Raw genomic sequence first — 21,685 nt, forward strand, 5'->3', positions numbered from 1 at the left:
CCGACATCGCGGGCGCGCTGGGCGGGTAAGTGTCCTTATTTTAAAAGTCAGCAGCTGCAGTATTTGTAGCTGCTGGCTTTAAAAAAAAAAAAAAAAACGGCGGACTCCCGCTTTAAAGAGCCAATCAGCGGACAATTCCTTTCACCGAACTCCCATCACACGATATGAGCATTTATTGTATGTCATGTTATTCAGCTGCCCCGACATTGTGTCTGCGTGCCGCCATCTTTGATGTCACAACTGTCCTTCAGGTAACACCCCATAGGATTCCTCTTCAGTCCCCCCCGGCAAGATTATATAAGGAGGTGAAGGGAGATAGGAAGGAGCTGGGCCAGCACAGACAGTAACTGGACATTCCCAGAAGAGGAGAGAATTATGAAGAAGAGAGAGGACTGTGCTAGGGAAATGACTGGAGAAGATATATATATATTGTACAGGACGCCAAGGTTGGGTCCTGGATGGGTGATGTAGCCCCAGTATTCGGATTGTGGTCCCTTTCAGGGAGTCACGGTAAACTTCAGGGGGTCACCCAGAATGGGTGAGGAATTCCGGGTGTAGTCATCAGGAGAGGACTGACTCGCGGTCCTCTCTATATTAAGAGAAAGTTAGTTGGGACCCGGAATTTGGGGGCCTCTGAAGTGATATTTGGGTGGGAAAGAGCCTCCCTCCCTGACCACAGGGATTCAGCACACAGGGGGTTAAAGGCCTCCAGGAAAACAGCTCATAAAAGACAGGAAGTAGTGAAGAGGTGTGGTGGAGGTGGAGGTGATGGTGGAGGTGATGGTGTAGATGGAGGTGATGGTGGAGGTGGAGGTAATGGTGGAGGTGATGGTGGAGGTGATGGTGTAGATGGAGGTGATGGTGGAGGTAATGGTGGAGGTGATGGTGGAGGCGATGGTGGAGGTGATGGTGATGGTGGAGGCGATGGTGGAGGTGATGGTGATGGTGGTGGTGGAGGTGGAGGTAATGGTGGAGGTGATGGTGGAGGTGATGGTGGAGGTGATGGTGATGGTGGTGGTGGAGGTGGAGGTGATGGTGGAGGTGATGGTGGAGGTGATGGTGGAGGTGGAGGTGATGGTGGAGGTGATGGTGATGGTGGAGGCGATGGTGGAGGTGATGGTGATTGTGGAGGTGATGGTGGAGGTGATGGTGTAGATGGAGGTGGAAGTGGTGGTGGAGGTGGAGGTGATGGTGGAGGTGATGGTGTAGATGGAGGTGATGGTGGAGGTGGAGGTAATGGTGGAGGTGATGGTGGAGGTGATGGTGGAGGTGATGGTGTAGATGGAGGTGATGGTGGAGGTGGAGGTAATGGTGGAGGTGATGGTGGAGGCGATGGTGGAGGTGATGGTGATGGTGGAGGCGATGGTGGAGGTGATGGTGATGGTGGTGGTGGAGGTGGAGGTAATGGTGGAGGTGATGGTGATGGTGGAGGCGATGGTGGAGGTGATGGTGATGGTGGTGGTGGAGGTGGAGGTAATGGTGGAGGTGATGGTGGAGGTGATGGTGATGGTGATGGTGTAGATGGAGGTGATGGTGGAGGTGGAGGTGATGGTGGAGGTGATGGTGATGGTGGAGGCGATGGTGGAGGTGATGGTGTAGATGGAGGTGATGGTGGAGGTGGAGGTAATGGTGGAGGTGATGGTGGAGGCGATGGTGGAGGTGATGGTGATGGTGGAGGCGATGGTGGAGGTGATGGTGATGGTGGTGGTGGAGGTGGAGGTAATGGTGGAGGTGATGGTGGAGGTGATGGTGATGGTGATGGTGTAGATGGAGGTGATGGTGGAGGTGGAGGTGATGGTGGAGGTGATGGTGATGGTGGAGGCGATGGTGGAGGTGATGGTGATGGTGGAGGCGATGGTGGAGGTGATGGTGATGGTGGTGGTGGAGGTGGAGGTAATGGTGGAGGTGATGGTGGAGGTGATGGTGATGGTGTAGATGGAGGTGATGGTGGAGGTGATGGTGGAGGTGATGGTGGCTGTGATGGTGATGGTGGAGGCGATGGTGGAGGTGATGGTGATTGTGGAGGTGATGGTGGAGGTAATGGTGGAGGTGATGGTGTAGATGGAGGTGGAAGTGGTGGTGGAGGTGATGGTGTAGATGGAGGTGATGGTGGAGGTGATGGTGGAGGTGGTGGTGGAGGTGGAGGTGATGGTGTAGATGGAGGTGATGGTGGAGGTGATGGTGGAGGTGATGGTGGAGGTGGAGGTGATGGTGGAGGTGGAGGTGATGGTGAAGGTGATGGTGGAGGTGATGGTGGAAGTGATGGTGGAGGTGATGGTGGAGGTGGAGGTGATGGTGAAGGTGATGGTGGAAGTGATGGTGGAGGTGATGGTGGAGGTGATGGTGGAGGTGGAGGTGATGGTGAAGGTGATGGTGGAGGTGATGGTGGAAGTGATGGTGGAGGTGGAGGTGATGGTGGAGGTGGAGGTGATGGTGGAAGTGATGGTGGAGGTGGAGGTGATGGTGGAGGTGGAGGTGATGGTGGAGGTGGAGGTGATGGTGAAGGTGATGGTGATGGTGGAGGTGATGGTGGAAGTGATGGTGGAGGTGATGGTGGAAGTGATGGTGGAGGTGATGGTGAAGGTGATGGTGGAAGTGATGGTGGAGGTGATGGTGGAGGTGATGGTGGAGGTGATGGTGAAGGTGATGGTGGAGGTGATGGTGGAAGTGATGGTGGAGGTGGAGGTGATGGTGGAGGTGGAGGTGATGGTGGAAGTGATGGTGGAGGTGGAGGTGATGGTGGAGGTGGAGGTGATGGTGGAGGTGGAGGTGATGGTGAAGGTGATGGTGATGGTGGAGGTGATGGTGGAAGTGATGGTGGAGGTGATGGTGGAAGTGATGGTGGAGGTGATGGTGAAGGTGATGGTGGAAGTGATGGTGGAGGTGATGGTGGAGGTGATGGTGGAGGTGATGGTGAAGGTGATGGTGGAGGTGATGGTGGAAGTGATGGTGGAGGTGGAGGTGATGGTGGAGGTGGAGGTGATGGTGGAAGTGATGGTGGAGGTGGAGGTGATGGTGGAGGTGGAGGTGATGGTGGAGGTGGAGGTGATGGTGAAGGTGATGGTGATGGTGGAGGTGATGGTGGAAGTGATGGTGGAGGTGGAGGTGATGGTGATGGTGGAGGTGGAGGTGATGGTGGAGGTGGAGGTGATGGTGAAGGTGATGGTGGAAGTGATGGTGGAGGTGATGGTGGAAGTGATGGTGGAGGTGGAGGTGATGGTGGAGGTGGAGGTGATGGTGGAGGTGGAGGTGATGGTGGAGGTGGAGGTGATGGTGAAGGTGATGGTGGAAGTGATGGTGGAGGTGGAGGTGATGGTGGAGGTGGAGGTGATGGTGGAGGTGATGGTGGTTCAGGTGCTTATTTTATAATTTCTTGAAACTATCGATGCTCCCCCACTGAGACCACCATCTGTGGAAGGGAATTCCACATCCTTGCTGTTCTTACAGTAAAGAACCGTCTACATAGTTTAAGGTTAAGCCTCTTTTCTTCTCATTTTAATGAGTGGCCACGAGTCTTGTTACACTCCCTTCCACGGAAAAGTTTTCTCCCTATTGTGGGGTCACCAGTCCAGTATTTATATATTGTGGGGTCACCACTCCAGTATTTATATATTGTGGGGTCACCACTCCGGTATTTATATATTGTGGTGTCACCAGTCCGGTATTTAGATATTGTGGGGTCACCAGTCTGGTATTTATATATTGTGGGGTCACCAGTCCGGTATTTATATATTGTAGGGTCACCAGTCTGGTATTTATATATTGTAGGGTCACCAGTCTGGTATTTATATATTGTGGGGTCACCAGTCTGGTATTTATATATTGTAGGGTCACCAGTCTGGTATTTATATATTGTGGGGTCACCAGTCCGGTATTTGTATATTGTGGGGTCACCAGTCCAGTATTTATATATTGTGGGGTCACCAGTCCGGTATTTATATATTGTGGGGTCACCAGTCCGGTATTTATATAATGAAATCATATCCCCTCTCAGGCGTCTCTTCTCCAGGAAGAATAAGTTCAGAGCTCACAACCTTTCCTCATAACTAATATCCTCCAGACCCTTTATTAGCTTTGTTGCCCTTCTTTGTAGTCGCTAGACATGTGCATTCGTTTTCGTCCGAATTTCAGCTATTTTCGTTTTCGTTTTGACAAACGATAACGAAAGATCCGACATAAATAAATGCTTTATTTTCGTTTTAGTTGTTACAACAGTTGGATATAGAATAGGAGATTCGACGTGACTCTGACAATAACAATCTGTCTATAGAACCTGTGGTGGACTGTGCCTCACCTTACCTCTATTAGTCCAAGATTATATAGAGAAAATATTTGACAGAGAGAAAAGATTCTGCAAGTTATTGTCCTAAAAAGTGTTTGGGGACCCGGGTCCTGCCCCAGGGGAGTGTTTGGGGACCCGGGTCCTGCCCCAGGGGAGTGTTTGGGGACCCGGGTCCTGCCCCAGGGGAGTGTTTGGGGACCCGGGTCCTGCCCCAGGGGAGTGTTTGGGGACCCGGGTCCTGCCCCAGGGGAGTGTTTGGGGACCCGGGTCCTGCCCCAGGGGAGTGTTTGGGGACCCGGGTCCTGCCCCAGGGGACATGGATCAATGCAAAAAAAAAGTTTTAAAAACGGCCGTTTTTTCGGGAGCAGTGATTTTAATAATGATTAAAGTGAAACAATAAAAGTGTAATATTCCTTTAAATTTCGTAGCTGGGGGATGTCTATAGTATGCCTGTGAAGGGGCGCATGTTTCCTGTGCTTAGAACTGTCCCTGCACAAAGTGTCATTTATGCAGGAAAAAAAGTCCTTTAAAATCACTCGCAGCTATTATGAATTGTCGGCTCCCGTAATACAGAGAACACTCATTGAAAGTCATTGATAAAAAAATAAAAAAATAAATAAAAAAGCGTGGGGGTCCCCCAAATTCAATTACCAGGCCCTTCAGGTCTGGTGTGGATATTAAGGGGAACCCCGTGTCAAATTTAAAAAAAAATTGACGTGGGGGTCCCCCTAAAAATCCATACCAGACCCTTTATCCGAGCACACAACCTGGCAGGCTGCAGGAAAAGAGGGGGGGACGAGAGCGGCCCCCCCCTCCCTCCAGAACCGTACCAGGCCACATGCCCTCAACATTGGGAGGATGCTGTGGGGGTCTGTGACCCCTCAAAGCACCATGTCCCCATGTTGATGAGGACAAGGGCCTCATCCCCACAACCCTGGCCGGTGGTTGTGGGGGTCTGCGGGCGGGGGGCTTATCAGAATCTGGAAGCCCCCTTTAACAAGGGGACCCCCAGATCCCGCCCCCCCCCCTGTTTGAAATGGTAAGGGGGTACAAAAGTACCCCTACCATTTCACAAAGAAAGTGTAAAAAATAGTTAAATAAGACAAACACACTTTTGAAAAATTCCTTTATTAAAAATAAAAAAAAGATTCCAGCGGTGCTAATCCACTCTTGCTATCCAGCGACGGATCTCCGGGGTTCCCCGTGACGTATGGGTGACCCCGCCCCCCTCTGATGTAACGGAAACCTGCCTGTGTTACATCAGAGGGGTGCGGGGTCACCCATACGTCACGGGGAACCCCGGGTTTCCCCTTGCGTCAGAGGGGACGGGGTCAGGTGACGGGTGGCCCCGCCCTCCGTATATAAGAAACGTCAGGCCGCCAGAATCCCTGAAGTGTCTCCTCCGTGGAGACAGAAGAAGGATGCTGCGCTGATTCAGATGAGCCACCGCTGGACCACGGAGAGATGATCCCCCGTCGCTGGATATGATCATCCATCGCTGGACCCCGGAGATCCGTCGCTGGATAGCAAGAGTGGATTAGCACCGCTGGAATCTTTTTTTTATTTTTAATAAAGGAATTTTTCAAAAGTGTGTTTGTCTTATTTAACTATTTTTTACACTTTCTTTGTGAAATGGTAGGGGTACTTTTGTACCCCCTTACCATTTCAAACAGGGGGGGCTGGGATCTGGGGGTTCCCTTGTTAAAGGGGGCTTCCAGATTCTGATAAGCCCCCTGCCCGCAGACCCCCACAACCACCGGCCAGGGTTGTGGGGATGAGGCCCTTGTCCTCATCAACATGGGGACAAGGTGTTTTGAGGGGTCACAGACCCCCACAGCATCCTCCCAATGTTGAGGGCATGTGGCCTGGTACGGTTCTGGAGGGAGGGGGGCCGCTCTCGCGTCCCCCCCTCTTTTCCTGCGGCCTGCCAGGTTGTGTGCTCGGATAAAGGGTCTGGTATGGATTTTTAGGGGGACCCCCACGTCAATTTTTTTTTAAATTTGACGCGGGTTCCCCTTAATATCCATACCAGACCTGAAGGGCCTGGTAATTGAATTTGGGGGACCCCCACGCTTTTTTATTTATTTATTTTTTTATCAATGACTTTCAATGAGTGTTCTCTGTATTACGGGAGCCGACAATTCATAATAGCTGCGAGTGATTTTAAAGGACTTTTTTTCCTGCATAAATAACACTTTGTGCAGGGACAGTTCTAAGCACGGGAAACATGCGCCCCTTCACAGGCATACTATAGACACCCCCCAGGTACAAAATTTAAAGGAATATTACGCTTTTATTGTTTCACTTTAATCATTATTAAATTCACTGCTCCCGAAAAAACGGCCGTTTTTAAAACTTTTTTTTGCATTGATCCATGTCCCCTGGGGCAGGACTCGGGTCCCCAAACACTCCCCTGGGGCAGGACCCGGGTCCCCAAACACTCCCCTGGGGCAGGACCCGGGTCCCCAAACACTCCCCTGGGGCAGGACCCGGGTCCCCAAACACTTCTCTGGGGCAGGACCCGGGTCCCCAAACACTCCCCTGGGGCAGGACCCGGGTCCCCAAACACTCCCCTGGGGCAGGACCCGGGTCCCCAAACACTCCCCTGGGGCAGGACCCGGGTCCCCAAACACTTCTCTGGGGCAGGACTCGGGTCCCCAAACACTCCCCTGGGGCAGGACCCGGGTCCCCAAACACTCCCCTGGGGCAGGACCCGGGTCCCCAAACACTCCCCTGGGGCAGGACCCGGGTCCCCAAACACTCCCCTGGGGCAGGACCCGGGTCCCCAAACACTTCCCTGGGGCAGGACCCGGGTCCCCAAACACTCCCCTGGGGCAGGACCCGGGTCCCCAAACACTCCCCTGGGGCAGGACCCGGGTCCCCAAACACTCCCCTGGGGCAGGACCCGGGTCCCCAAACACTTTTTAGGACAGTAACTTGCAAATTAGTCTTTAAAATGAGCACTTTAGATTTTGAACGTTGGAGTCCCATAGACTTTAATAGGGTTCTAAAGTATGCTATATACTAGCTCCGTCGAATCTTCTTTATACATTCGATAGACACCATAAGCCTTCCAAGACAGATTCGAACGTAATTCATGTGGATTTTCGGACGAATGCAATTTTTGAACGAAAAACGAAATAAATAAAAACGAATTTCGGGAGTAACTAAATAAATTAAGTTTTCGGACGAAAACGAAATTCCGAAACGAAATATTTTACTCTGCACATGTCTAGTAGTCGCTCCATTTCCAGTACATCCTTCCTGAGGACTGGTGCCCAGAACTGGACAGTATACTCCAGGTGCGGCCGGACCAGAGTCTTGTAGAGGGGAGAATTATCCTTTTATCTCTGGATCCCTTTTTAATGCCAATATAGTGTCTGTATATATAGATGTATATAGTGTATGTATATATAGTGTATGTATATAGTGTATATAGGGTATATGTATATATAGTGTATGTATATAGTGTATGTATATATAGTGTATATAGGGTATATGTATATAGTGTATATGGGTTTCCCTGCATCGGGCGGAGGTGATAGGTGCACTCAGGTAAGTGGAAGGAAAGTCCCACCAATCAGGGCCCCTCACACCTCCTGATATTGGGGCTCCGGAGGGCGATTCTCACCTTGATTTTGGCCACACAACCTGGAAAACAAAGAAAAGAAGATTTTCAGAGCCGGACACACAATGTACACAGCGATCCTCCCCTCCCCCGACTATCGGTCGGCCTTCCTATCGCTTCTTTCCTGACTTTCACATTCTAAAATGACTTCACTTGTTTGGATGTGATTGTCAGCCAAAGTTCTTCCAGAGCCACAAATATTCTAAGCAAAGGGTCACTTTACTGTCCTTCAACCTTTAGGGGTCTGAATTGTGGGCTAAAAATGTATCCTGGTGTCAGTGGGAGGAATAGTGCCCCATCATTGGTATCAGTGGGAGGAATAGTGCCCCATCATTGGTATCAGTGGGAGGAATAGTGCCCCATCATTGGTGTCAGTGGGAGGAATAGTGCCCCATCATTGGTATCAGTGGGGGAAATAGTGCCCCATCATTGGTATCAGTGGGAGGAATAGTGCCCCATCATTGGTGTCAGTGGGGGGAATAGTGCCCCATCATTGGTGTCAGTGGGAGGAATAGTGCCCCATCATTGGTGTCAGTGGGAGAAATAGTGCCCCATCATTGGTATCAGTGGGAGGAATAGTGCCCCATCATTGGTATCAGTGGGAGGAATAGTGCCCCATCATTGGTATCAGTGGGAGGAATAGTGCCCCATCATTGGTGTCAGTGGGAGGAATAGTGCCCCATCATTGGTGTCAGTGGGAGGAATAGTGCCCCATCGTTGGTGTCAGTGGGATTAATAGTGCCCCATCATTGGTATCAGTGGGGGGAATAGTGCCCCATCATTGCTGTCAGTGGGAGGAATAGTGCCCCATCATTGGTGTCAGTGGGAGGAATAGTGCCCCATCGTTGGTGTCAGTGGGAGGAATAGTGCCCCATCGTTGGTATCAGTGGGAGGAATAGTGCCCCATCATTGGTATCAGTGGGAGGAATAGTGCCCCATCATTGGTGTCAGTGGGAGGAATAGTGCCCCATCATTGGTATCAGTGGGGGAAATAGTGCCCCATCATTGGTATCAGTGGGAGGAATAGTGCCCCATCATTGGTGTCAGTGGGGGGAATAGTGCCCCATCATTGGTGTCAGTGGGAGGAATAGTGCCCCATCATTGGTGTCAGTGGGAGAAATAGTGCCCCATCATTGGTATCAGTGGGAGGAATAGTGCCCCATCATTGGTATCAGTGGGAGGAATAGTGCCCCATCATTGGTATCAGTGGGAGGAATAGTGCCCCATCATTGGTATCAGTGGGAGGAATAGTGCCCCATCATTGGTGTCAGTGGGAGGAATAGTGCCCCATCGTTGGTGTCAGTGGGATTAATAGTGCCCCATCATTGGTATCAGTGGGGGGAATAGTGCCCCATCATTGCTGTCAGTGGGAGGAATAGTGCCCCATCATTGGTGTCAGTGGGAGGAATAGTGCCCCATCGTTGGTGTCAGTGGGAGGAATAGTGCCCCATCGTTGGTATCAGTGGGAGGAATAGTGCCCCATCATTGGTATCAGTGGGAGGAATAGTGCCCCATCATTGGTGTCAGTGGGAGGAATAGTGCCCCATCATTGGTATCAGTGGGGGAAATAGTGCCCCATCATTGGTATCAGTGGGAGGAATAGTGCCCCATCATTGGTGTCAGTGGGGGGAATAGTGCCCCATCATTGGTGTCAGTGGGAGGAATAGTGCCCCATCATTGGTGTCAGTGGGAGAAATAGTGCCCCATCATTGGTATCAGTGGGAGGAATAGTGCCCCATCATTGGTATCAGTGGGAGGAATAGTGCCCCATCATTGGTATCAGTGGGAGGAATAGTGCCCCATCATTGGTATCAGTGGGAGGAATAGTGCCCCATCATTGGTGTCAGTGGGAGGAATAGTGCCCCATCATTGGTGTCAGTGGGAGGAATAGTGCCCCATCGTTGGTGTCAGTGGGATTAATAGTGCCCCATCATTGGTATCAGTGGGGGGAATAGTGCCCCATCATTGCTGTCAGTGGGAGGAATAGTGCCCCATCATTGGTGTCAGTGGGAGGAATAGTGCCCCATCGTTGGTGTCAGTGGGAGGAATAGTGCCCCATCGTTGGTGTCAGTGGGAGGAATAGTGCCCCATCATTGGCGTCAGTGGGAGGAATAGTGCCCCATCATTGGTGTCAGTGGGAGGAATAGTGCCCCATCATTGGTGTCAGTGGGAGGAATAGTGCCCCATCATTGGTGTCAGTGGGATTAATAGTGCCCCATCATTGGCGTCAGTGGGAGGAATAGTGCCCCATCATTGGTGTCAGTGGGAGGAATAGTGCCCCATCATTGGTGTCAGTGGGGGGAATAGTGCCCCATCATTGGTATCAGTGGGAGGAATAGTGCCCCATCATTGGTGTCAGTGGGAGGAATAGTGCCCCATCATTGGTGTCAGTGGGAGGAATAGTGCCCCATCATTGGTGTCAGTGGGAGAAATAGTGCCCCATCATTGGTGTCAGTGGGAGGAATAGTGCCCCATCATTGGTATCAGTGGGAGGAATAGTGCCCCATCATTGGTATCAGTGGGAGGAATAGTGCCCCATCATTGGTGTCAGTGGGGGGAATAGTGCCCCATCATTGGTATCAGTGGGGGAAATAGTGCCCCATCATTGGTATCAGTGGGAGGAATAGTGCCCCATCATTGGTATCAGTGGGAGGAATAGTGCCCCATCATTGGTATCAGTGGGAGGAATAGTGCCCCATCATTGGTGTCAGTGGGGGGAATAGTGCCCCATCATTGGTATCAGTGGGGGAAATAGTGCCCCATCATTGGTGTCAGTGGGAGGAATAGTGCCCCATCATTGGTGTCAGTGGGGGGAATAGTGCCCCATCATTGGTATCAGTGGGAGGAATAGTGCCCCATCATTGGTGTCAGTGGGAGGAATAGTGCCCCATCATTGGTATCAGTGGGAGGAATAGTGCCCCATCATTGGTGTCAGTGGGAGGAATAGTGCCCCATCATTGGTATCAGTGGAGGAATAGTGCCCCATCATTGGTGTCAGTGGGAGGAATAGTGCCCCATCATTGGTATCAGTGGGAGGAATAGTGCCCCATCATTGGTGTCAGTGGGGGGAATAGTGCCCCATCATTGGTATCAGTGGGAGGAATAGTGCCCCATCATTGGTGTCAGTGGGAGGAATAGTGCCCCATCATTGGTATCAGTGGGGGAAATAGTGCCCCATCATTGGTATCAGTGGGAGGAATAGTGCCCCATCATTGGTGTCAGTGGGAGGAATAGTGCCCCATCATTGGTATCAGTGGGAGGAATAGTGCCCCATCATTGGTATCAGTGGGAGGAATAGTGCCCCATCATTGGTGTCAGTGGGGGGAATAGTGCCCCATCATTGGTATCAGTGGGGGAAATAGTGCCCCATCATTGGTATCAGTGGGAGGAATAGTGCCCCATCATTGGTATCAGTGGGAGGAATAGTGCCCCATCATTGGTGTCAGTGGGGGGAATAGTGCCCCATCATTGGTATCAGTGGGGGAAATAGTGCCCCATCATTGGTGTCAGTGGGAGGAATAGTGCCCCATCATTGGTGTCAGTGGGGGGAATAGTGCCCCATCATTGGTATCAGTGGGAGGAATAGTGCCCCATCATTGGTATCAGTGGGAGGAATAGTGCCCCATCATTGGTGTCAGTGGGGGGAATAGTGCCCCATCATTGGTATCAGTGGGGGAAATAGTGCCCCATCATTGGTGTCAGTGGGAGGAATAGTGCCCCATCATTGGTGTCAGTGGGGGGAATAGTGCCCCATCATTGGTATCAGTGGGAGGAATAGTGCCCCATCATTGGTATCAGTGGGAGGAATAGTGCCCCATCATTGGTGTCAGTGGGAGGAATAGTGCCCCATCATTGGTATCAGTGGAGGAATAGTGCCCCATCATTGGTGTCAGTGGGAGGAATAGTGCCCCATCATTGGTGTCAGTGGGGGGAATAGTGCCCCATCATTGGTATCAGTGGGAGGAATAGTGCCCCATCATTGGTGTCAGTGGGAGGAATAGTGCCCCATCATTGGTATCAGTGGGGGAAATAGTGCCCCATCATTGGTATCAGTGGGAGGAATAGTGCCCCATCATTGGTGTCAGTGGAAGGAATAGTGCCCCATCATTGGTATCAGTGGGAGGAATAGTGCCCCATCATTGGTATCAGTGGGAGGAATAGTGCCCCATCATTGGTGTCAGTGGGGGGAATAGTGCCCCATCATTGGTATCAGTGGGGGAAATAGTGCCCCATCATTGGTATCAGTGGGAGGAATAGTGCCCCATCATTGGTGTCAGTGGAAGGAATAGTGCCCCATCATTGGTATCAGTGGGAGGAATAGTGCCCCATCATTGGTATCAGTGGGAGGAATAGTGCCCCATCATTGGTGTCAGTGGGGGGAATAGTGCCCCATCATTGGTATCAGTGGGGGAAATAGTGCCCCATCATTGGTATCAGTGGGAGGAATAGTGCCCCATCATTGGTGTCAGTGGGAGGAATAGTGCCCCATCATTGGTATCAGTGGGAGGGAATAATGCCCCATCATTGGTATCAGTGGGGGAAATAGTGCCCCATCATTGGTATCAGTGGGAGGAATAGTGCCCCATCATTGGTATCAGTGGGAGGAATAGTGCCCCATCATTGGTATCAGTGGGAGGAATAGTGCCCCATCATTGGTGTCAGTGGGGGGAATAGTGCCCCATCATTGGTATCAGTGGGGGAAATAGTGCCCCATCATTGGTGTCAGTGGGAGGAATAGTGCCCCATCATTGGTGTCAGTGGGGGGAATAGTGCCCCATCATTGGTATCAGTGGGAGGAATAGTGCCCCATCATTGGTGTCAGTGGGAGGAATAGTGCCCCATCATTGGTATCAGTGGGAGGAATAGTGCCCCATCATTGGTGTCAGTGGGAGGAATAGTGCCCCATCATTGGTATCAGTGGAGGAATAGTGCCCCATCATTGGTGTCAGTGGGAGGAATAGTGCCCCATCATTGGTATCAGTGGGGGGAATAGTGCCCCATCATTGGTATCAGTGGGAGGAATAGTGTCCCATCATTGGTGTCAGTGGGAGGAATAGTGCCCCATCATTGGTATCAGTGGGGGAAATAGTGCCCCATCATTGGTATCAGTGGGAGGAATAGTGCCCCATCATTGGTGTCAGTGGGTGGAATAGTGCCCCATCATTGGTATCAGTGGGAGGAATAGTGCCCCATCATTGGTGTCAGTGGGTGGAATAGTGCCCCATCATTGGTGTCAGTGGGAGGAATAGTGCCCCATCATTGGTGTCAGTGGGAGGAATAGTGCCCCATCATTGATATCAGTGGGAGGAATAGTGCCCCATCATTGGCGTCAGTGGGAGGAATAGTGCCTCATCATTGGTGTCAGTGGGAGGAATAGTGCCCCATCATTGGTGTCAGTGAGAGGAATAGTGCCCCATCATTGGTGTCAGTGGGAGGAATAGTGCCTCATCATTGGTGTCAGTGGGAGGAATAGTGCCCCATCATTGGTGTCAGTGGGAGGAATAGTGTCCCATCATTGGTGTCATTGTGAGGGAATAGTGCCCCCTCATTGGTATCAGTGGGAGGAATAGTGCCCCATCATTGGTGTCAGTAGGAGGAATAGTGCCCCATCATTGGCGTCAGTGGGAGGAATAGTGCCCCATCATTGGTGTCAGTGGGAGGAATAGTGCCCCATCATTGATATCAGTGGGAGGAATAGTGCCCCATCATTGGCGTCAGTGGGAGGAATAGTGCCCCATTGTTGGTGGTAGGAAATCCTCTGTTGCTGACAGTGGGGGGGGGGGGGCAGTTGGGAGTCCCCGGCTCCAGAGGGTCCTGTGGATGACATTGCCCTTCATGATTGGACAAGGTCAGCACAATGACACCAGGTATCTTTCTAGCTCTCTGCAGCGCCTGATTTACATGATGAGGGAAGTTGAAGCTTCAGAAGTTAAAGAGGTTCCCCGCAGGAAGTGAACACACCTGTCCGGCTGCATGTTACGTTCTAGGTGGGCAGTTGGGGGGGATTTGGACCACAGCTCATCTGCCCATTTTTACCACCCCCTTGCTGTCTATTTAATCAGTGCCAAAGAATTGGTTTTAGCAGGGTTCCCCGAGACCTGGAAATTATTTTAGGGGTTCCTGTGGGAGAAGGTTGGGAAAGGCCGGTATAGATGGCGGGAAGGTTCCGCTGCCTTTACATCGGGGATCATAAATACAGACTAATTCATAAAATCACAATGTATGGGGGGAGGGATGATTGTCATCTTGGTCCGCTCTCCTGATATGGACTGAAAACAGGTCTCCCCCCATCTCCATTACACGGGGGTGGAGGGATTTGTAGTTTATACAAGGGCAATGCATATAGCTAGCTCAACGGGTATTTTCCCGTACTTGCTGAAAATATTTTTAGCTTGAAAAAGGAAAACTAAGGCCGCCATTACATCTAAGGACTGGTAAGCTGAAATATATTTCATTTTTGTTCTGGGGTTTGGATATTTCGTTTTTAAATATTTACTTGTCTAAATAAAGGAAATGCCGGCAATAGACCTCTCTAGTAAGCAATGCCTCATCTCTCCACCGGAGGGCAGTATTCAGATCCTGATCTATGACTGTACCGGCAATAGACCTCTCTAGTAAGTAATGCCTCATGTCTCCACCGGGGAGCAGTATTCAGATCCTGATCTATGACTGTACCAGCAATAGACCTCTCTAGTAAGTAATGCCTCATCTCTCCACCGGAGGGCAGTATTCAGATCCTGATCTATGACTGTACTGGCAATAGACCTCTCTAGTAAGTAATGCCTCATCTCTCCACCGGGGAGCAGTATTCAGACCCTGATCTATGACTGTACCGGCAATAGACCTCTCTAGTAAGCAATGCCTCATCTCTCCACCGGAGGGCAGTATTCAGATCCTGATCTATGACTGTACCGGCAATAGACCTCTCTAGTAAGTAATGCCTCATCTCTCCACCGGAGGGCAGTATTCAGATCCTGATCTATGACTGTACCGGCAATAGACCTCTCTAGTAAGTAATGCCTCATCTCTCCACCGGAGGGCAGTATTCAGGTCCAGATCTATGACTGTACCGGCAATAGACCTCTCTAGTAAGCAATGCCTCATCTCTCCACCGGAGGGCAGTATTCAGATCCTGATCTATGACTGTACCGGCAATAGAACTCTCTAGTAAGTAATGCCTCATCTCTCCACCGGAGGGCAGTATTCAGATCCAGATCTATGACTGTACTGGCAATAGACCTCTCTAGTAAGCAATGCCTCATCTCTCCACCGGAGGGCAGTATTCAGGTCCAGATCTATGACTGTACTGGCAATAGACCTCTCTAGTAAGTAATGCCTCATCTCTCCACCGGAGGGCAGTATTCAGATCCAGATCTATGACTGTACCGGCAATAGAACTCTCTAGTAAGTAATGCCTCATCTCTCCACCGGAGGGCAGTATTCAGATCCAGATCTATGACTGTACCGGCAATAGACCTCTCTAGTAAGTAATGCCTCATCTCTCCACCGGAGGGCAGTATTCAGATCCTGATCTATGACTGTACCGGCAATAGACCTCTCTAGTAAGTAATGCCTCATCTCTCCACCGGAGGGCAGTATTCAGACCCTGATCTATGACTGTACCGGCAATAGACCTCTCTAGTAAGCAATGCCTCATCTCTCCACCGGAGGGCAGTATTCAGATCCTGATCTATGACTGTACCGGCAATAGACCTCTCTAGTAAGTAATGCCTCATCTCTCCACCGGAGGGCAGTATTCAGATCCAGATCTATGACTGTACTGGCAATAGACCTCTCTAGTAAGTAATGCCTCATCTCTCCACCGGAGGGCAGTATTCAGATCCAGATCTATGACTGTACCGGCAATAGACCTCTCTAGTAAGTAATGCCTCATCTCTCCACCGGAGGGCAGTATTCAGATCCAGATCTATGACTGTACCGGCAATAGACCTCTCTAGTAAGTAATGCCTCATCTCTCCACCGGAGGGCAGTATTCAGATCCAGATCTATGACTGTACCGGCAATAGACCTCTCTAGTAAGTAATGCCTCATCTCTCCACTGGAGGGCAGTATTCAGATCCAGATCTATGACTGTACCGGCAATAGAACTCTCTAGTAAGTAATGCCTCATCGGGCGTGTCCAAGATGGCGAACTGAGAGGTTGTGGACGCTAGAGCTCTGCTGGCAAATTATCCTGTATCGGCGCTCCTGCTGCGGTTTCCGAGCCAATAAAGCTCACCTGAGCTCCGGATGTCCTCTAGAACAAGACAAAGGGGAAAAAGGCTTCATTTCCCGGACCAGACCCCGGTGGCGGCCCCGCGAGCGGTGATCCCCCCTGTGAGAGCGTGCAATATGGCCTCACAAACAGATATGGGCGAACAGGCGGGGGGGGGGGCGGGAAGTGGCTTTCGGGAAGTGATGGCAGCTATCGCAACGTGCCAGGCCACCCTGACTAACAAAATTGAAGCTGTGCAGCTGGACGTTGGCCTCGTTCGCCAGGACCTCGATAAGCTACGATCGCGAGTATCAGAAGCTGAGCAACGAGTGGGGAGGACGGAAGACCTTACAGCCGAACACGCGGAATCCATCCGCACTCTACACACGCGGGTTCGGGCCCTGGAATACAAGGTCGACGACGTGGAGAATAGGAACAGGAGGAACAATCTCCGCGTCGTCGGCCTGCCCGAAGGAGTGGAGGGGAAGAACCCGACATCCTTCGTTGAGGAGCTGCTGCGGAATCTACTACCGGAGGCGCAGTTCTCCCCATAATTTTACGGTGGAGCGAGCACACCGCGTCCCCCCTGCTCCCGGGCCTCCTGGTGCGAGACCGCGCACCCTGATATTTCGGCTTCTACACTTCAGGGACAGGGATGAGGCTCTGCGCGCTGCTCGCAAGGTGGGAGAAATGCGCTACCAGAATGCTGCTGTGATGTTGTTCCTGGACTATTCCCTGGAAACGCAGAAAATGCGCAGATCCTTTGATCAGGTGAAAGTGGGATTGCGGGCGCGCAATATTAAATACAGTGTACTTTTCCCGGCCAGGCTGAGGGTGCAGGATGGAGAAGCCACCAGATTCTTTACCAACCCGCGGGAGGCTGCTGCCTGGCTGGAATCCCTGCCTTTACATCGATAGAACACCGGTGAAATGCTTGTTTTTCCTTGGCCTATGTTGGTGGATGCCATTATGGATCTTCTACGGACCCACCCTTCCCCCCCCCCTTTTTTTTTTTGGTAGCTTCCTTTCTTTTTTTCACATGTGGGGGGGGTATGGTGGCCTTGCTTCCCGCTGTGCTACTGCCCAGTATATCCAGGGTCCCCGGGATTATTTTTGTACCTTTTGGCCTTGGCGGTGAGGATTTACTGACTGCTTAGACTACCTGGGGGGGTTCTGCTGGGGTTGCTTGGTTCTTTATGCTGAGGATGTGCCCCTGTGTTTGCTATTGGGCACCTGCTTTGACTTTACCCCTGTCTGCGGATTCCTGCTTGATTGGACAGGTTGCTGAATGACCGTGGCCCGGGGGCGGGGTATGTCCGATGTGGTTGGTGCTTTTGGGGACGGATGGGCACGGTTGCTGCTGCAACCCTTTACCGTTATGCTATTATCTGCCCCTGTGAGGGAGACTGTTTCTTCATCAAGGACCCCCCCCCCCGGGAAAAGTATCGCATACTGAACGTTTTTTTTTTTTTTTTTTTCTCTCTCATTTTCTGTTGCTTTGTTTTTTGTTTGTTCTGAAACGAAGTTGGTGCCCCTAGCTGCAGCTAGGAGACATAATAAGACGCTTTTCCAGCATCTCTATTGCCCTTCAGTGCCCACTGGGCGATACCTCTTGCTATGAGTGCACGCCCTCTACTGTAGTTACACGTGTTGGTTTTCGGGGGTACGATGCATCCCCGGGTTTGGGGGGGGGTGTGGGGGAGAGTTTACTTCCGCCGTTGCGGATGGGGAGTTCTAACTGTTTATTTTTCACTGTTGGAGTTGCTTTATCTCCGAGGGGATTCTACTAGATATTATGTATGGTATGGTATGGCGGTGTTCTCCCTTCTCAGGATGCCCTGGGTGGGAGAGCCGTTGACTTACCCGCTCTGTGGCCATCCTGCTGGGGGCCTGATGGGGGTGGGGGACCTGTGGATCGAGCTGTGTTCCATATGTGTATTCTATGATGGCTAATATATCCATTATCTCCTGGAATGTCCGGGGTCTCAATTCGGCTACTAAGAGGTCCTTGGTCTTTAAATTTTTGCAAAAATATAACCCCCATATATGTATTATTCAGGAGACACATTTGATTAGCTCGCGAGTACTCGGTATTCGGAGAGCATGGGTGGGTGCCCACTACCACGCTACCTATTCTACTAATGCGAGGGGAGTTAGCATTCTAATCCACAGGTCTCTCCCGGTACAAATTTTGACTGTTCGGACGGACCCTGGCAGAAGATATGTGATTCTGCATGTCTCTATGTACGAAAGGGAAGTAGTGTTGGTGGGGCTATACCTCCCACCTCCGGCTGATGTGCAGTTATTATATGATGTCATGCAAATGGTTATGGGATTTAATGTACAGGAGGTATTCGTCTTTGGGGATTTTAACCACTTAAAGCGGAGGGCCGGTTATAAAAAAAAAAAAAAAAGTCAGCAGCTGCAAACACTGCAGCTGCTGACTTAATAAACACACTTACCTGTCCAGGGTGCCCGCGATGTCGGCCGCCCGAGGCCGACCCGTCCCTCGGCTCTCGGGTCCCGGTGCTGCCATCCCTTGTAAGGGAAACAGGCAGCGGAGCCTTACGGCTTCACTGCCCGTTTCCTACTGCGCATGCGCGAGTCCCGCAGCTACTGCGCATGCGCGAGTCCCGCAGCGCTTTCTGAATGGGACGCGCTGTGTTCTGGAACACACAGTTCCCAGAACACAGCGCGACTCATTACCCAGAAGACGCCGCGACGAAGACAGAAGACAGAAGATCTCTGCGGAGGAGGAAGAGGAAGATTAGGATAAAGTGCCTAGCAACAGGCATTTCTGGTAAGTAAAAAAAAAAAATTTTTTTCATTTTTTTTTTTTTAGATTTTTTGTAATTTTTAAAATTTTTTTGTTTTTCAGGGTGGCCCTCCACTTTAAGGACCAGGCCTCTTTTTCGGACTTGGTGTTTCCATGTTTAAAACAGTTTTTTTTGCTAGAAAATTACTTAGAACCCCCAAACATTTTATATTGTTTTTTTTCTAACACCCTAGAGAATAAAATGGCGGTCATTGAAATACTTTTTTTCACACCGTATTTGCGCACTTTTTTTTGGAAAAAATTCACTTTTTTGAATAAAAAAAATAAGACAACAGTAAAATTAGCCCAATTTTTTTTTTTTATACTGTGAAAGATAATGGTACGCCGAGTAAATTGATACCCAACATGTCACGCTTCAAAATTGCGCCCGCTCGTGGAATGGCGTCAAACTTTTAGCCTCAAAAATCTCCATAAGCGACATTTAAAAAATTCTACAGGTTGCATTTTTTGCGTTACAGAGGAGGTCTAGGGCTAGAATTATTGCTCTCGCTCTACCGATCGCGGCGATACCTCACATATGTGGTTTGACCACCGTTTTCATATGCGGGAGCTACTCACGTATGCGCTCGCTACTGTGCGCAAGCTCATCGTAACGGGGTGTTTTTAAAAAAATTTTTTTTTTTTCTTATTTATTTTATTTATTTTTACACTTTTTAAAAAAAATAAATAAAATGGATCACTTTTATTCCTATTACAAGGAATGTAAACATACCTTGTAATAGAAAAAAGCATGACAGGTCCTCTTAAATATGAGATCTGGGGGGTCAAAAGGTCCTCAGATCTCATATTTGGGCTAAAATGCAACAAAAAAAAAAAAAAGAAAATCTGACATTTAAAAAAAAAATATACCTTTAAGAGGTATGGGCGGAAGTGACGTTTTGACGTCGCTTCCGCCCTCCTATGGTATAGAGACGAGTGGGGGGGCCATCTTAGCCTCACTTGTCTCTATGCCCAGCAGACGGAAGGACCCGATCGCCTCCGCCGCTACCGACGGCTTCGGTAAGCGGCGGAAGGTGCGGGAGGGCGGCGGGAGGGGGGGTGGCCGCCGCGGAGACCACCGTTATCGTACAGCCGACCGCTGCCTGAAGAGATGGATATCTCGGTTGTGGCTGCAGCTGCTGCCGTTACCGAGATATCCCTCTTCAAAAAATGGACGTACATCGTCGTGCGGCGGTCGGCAAGTGGTTAATATGGTGCCCGCGCAGGACCTGGACAGACTCCACCCTACGTCCCAATTCAATAACGCTCTACAAATCTGGGCGGATACCTTTGCTCTGGTGGATGTATGGCGCCATTACCACCCACATGAGCGTGAGTACACATGTCACTCTGCCTCTCACCGAGCATCGTCCCGCATCGACCTGGCCTATGCCTCGACCCAGTCAGCCTCTACGCATATTGCTAGTATTCGAGATGTCACTAGGTCCTGCCACTCTGCGACTGAGTTGCGGGATTACTTAGATGGAATTCCCTTTCCGGAATTATCTGATGGGGATAGAGAGCTATTAGACAGGGATATATCATTGGAGGAGGTCCAGTTGGCGATAGTTTGTCTTCAAAGTGGCAAGACTCCGGGCGCAGATGGACTGCCCACTGAATTTTACTCGCAACATGCTGACCTGGTGGCGCCTAAGCTCAAGGCTCTGCTTGATGGGCTTGGGGAGGCGGATTGCCTCCCTGGATCTATGGAGGAGGCTATTATTGTATTGATTCCTAAGCCGGGTAAGGATCCTCAGGAGTGTGGGTCGTATCGACCCATATCTCTATTGAATGTCGATGGCCAAACTGCTAGCGAAGATCCTGGCCACTCGCTTAACCTCTGTGATTTCCACTCTGATACATGTTGACCAAACGGGCTTTATGCCCGGTAAGGGTACTGACATAAATATTAGGCGCCTGTTCCTGAACCTCTCTATTGATCACGATGATGTGGGGTCCCGAGCGATTGCCTCCCTCGATGCCGAGAAGGCTTTCGACTCGGTGGAGTGGGATTTCCTTTGGGAGGTACTCCAAAGTTTTGGGTTTGGCCCTAAGTTTTTGAGGTGGGTGAGATTGCTCTACAGGGCTCCAAGGGCCAGAGTGCGTGCCGACGACTGGGTCTCGGAGCCTTTCTCCCAGCAGAGGGGCACCCGGCAGGGATACCCTCTGTCACCCGGTCTGTTTGCTTTGGCTCTGGAGCCTTTGGCGATTTTGATTCGGGAGTCGCCTGTAATACGGGGTTTACGGAAGGGTGCCCTGGAAGAAAAAATCTCCCTCTACGCCGACGATGCCCTGCTTTATCTGAATGACACAGGCCCACCCCTAACGGCCGCGCTCACGCTTTTTAATCAATTTGGTTCCTTTTCGGGTATCCGCATAAATTGGTCCAAATCGATCCTTTTCCCCCTGGATGCTCAAGCACCCCCATCGTCTGGTAATATGCTGCTACAATGGGCCACTGAATTTAAATACCTAGGGGTGATGGTGACTAGAGATTATACAAAATACTACACCCTAAATGTGCTTCCCCTTCTCCGCCTACTGAGAGAGAGATGTCGGTCGTGGTCGGGGCTCCCGTTGAATTTGGTGGGAAGCATAAATATCATTAAAATGATAGTTCTGCCCAAATTCAACTATATATTCCGGAATTGCCCGGACTGGATACCGGGGTCGTTTTTTCAGGAGGCGGACAAGTGTATTGGTTCCTTTATATGGAACGGCTCCGCCCCCCGGCTGGCCAAATCC

At 50.7% G+C, this 21,685-nt stretch overlaps 1 protein-coding gene and 1 long non-coding RNA gene across 9 annotated transcripts in view; one reads left to right on the forward strand and one right to left on the reverse strand.

Moving 5' to 3' along the window:
- LOC143956924 (uncharacterized) overlaps positions 1 to 21,685 on the forward strand; it is a 114,067-nt gene that overhangs the window by 55,168 nt on the left and 37,214 nt on the right. The gene's annotated exons all lie outside the window — the stretch shown is intronic.
- Positions 1 to 21,685, reverse strand: part of LOC143956921 (tumor necrosis factor receptor superfamily member 1B-like) — a 120,851-nt gene that overhangs the window by 6,802 nt on the left and 92,364 nt on the right. For 4 of the 8 annotated variants that reach the window (XM_077467095.1, XM_077467089.1, XM_077467090.1 and 1 more), the window contains one exon: positions 7,914 to 7,933. The exons of 2 other annotated variants lie outside the window; for them this stretch is intronic. In XM_077467095.1, coding sequence (XP_077323221.1) covers positions 7,914 to 7,933 — 20 coding nt within the window. The remainder of the gene's footprint in view (positions 1 to 7,913; positions 7,934 to 21,685) is intronic. 2 more of the 8 variants (XM_077467092.1, XM_077467091.1) reach the window with 1 other exon arrangement.

Source organism: Lithobates pipiens, unplaced genomic scaffold (genome assembly GCF_037356315.1).
Source record: "Lithobates pipiens isolate NorthernLeopardFrog02 unplaced genomic scaffold, aLitPip1_a1.2 Scaffold_47, whole genome shotgun sequence".
NCBI classification, from domain to species: Eukaryota; Metazoa; Chordata; class Amphibia; order Anura; family Ranidae; genus Lithobates; species Lithobates pipiens.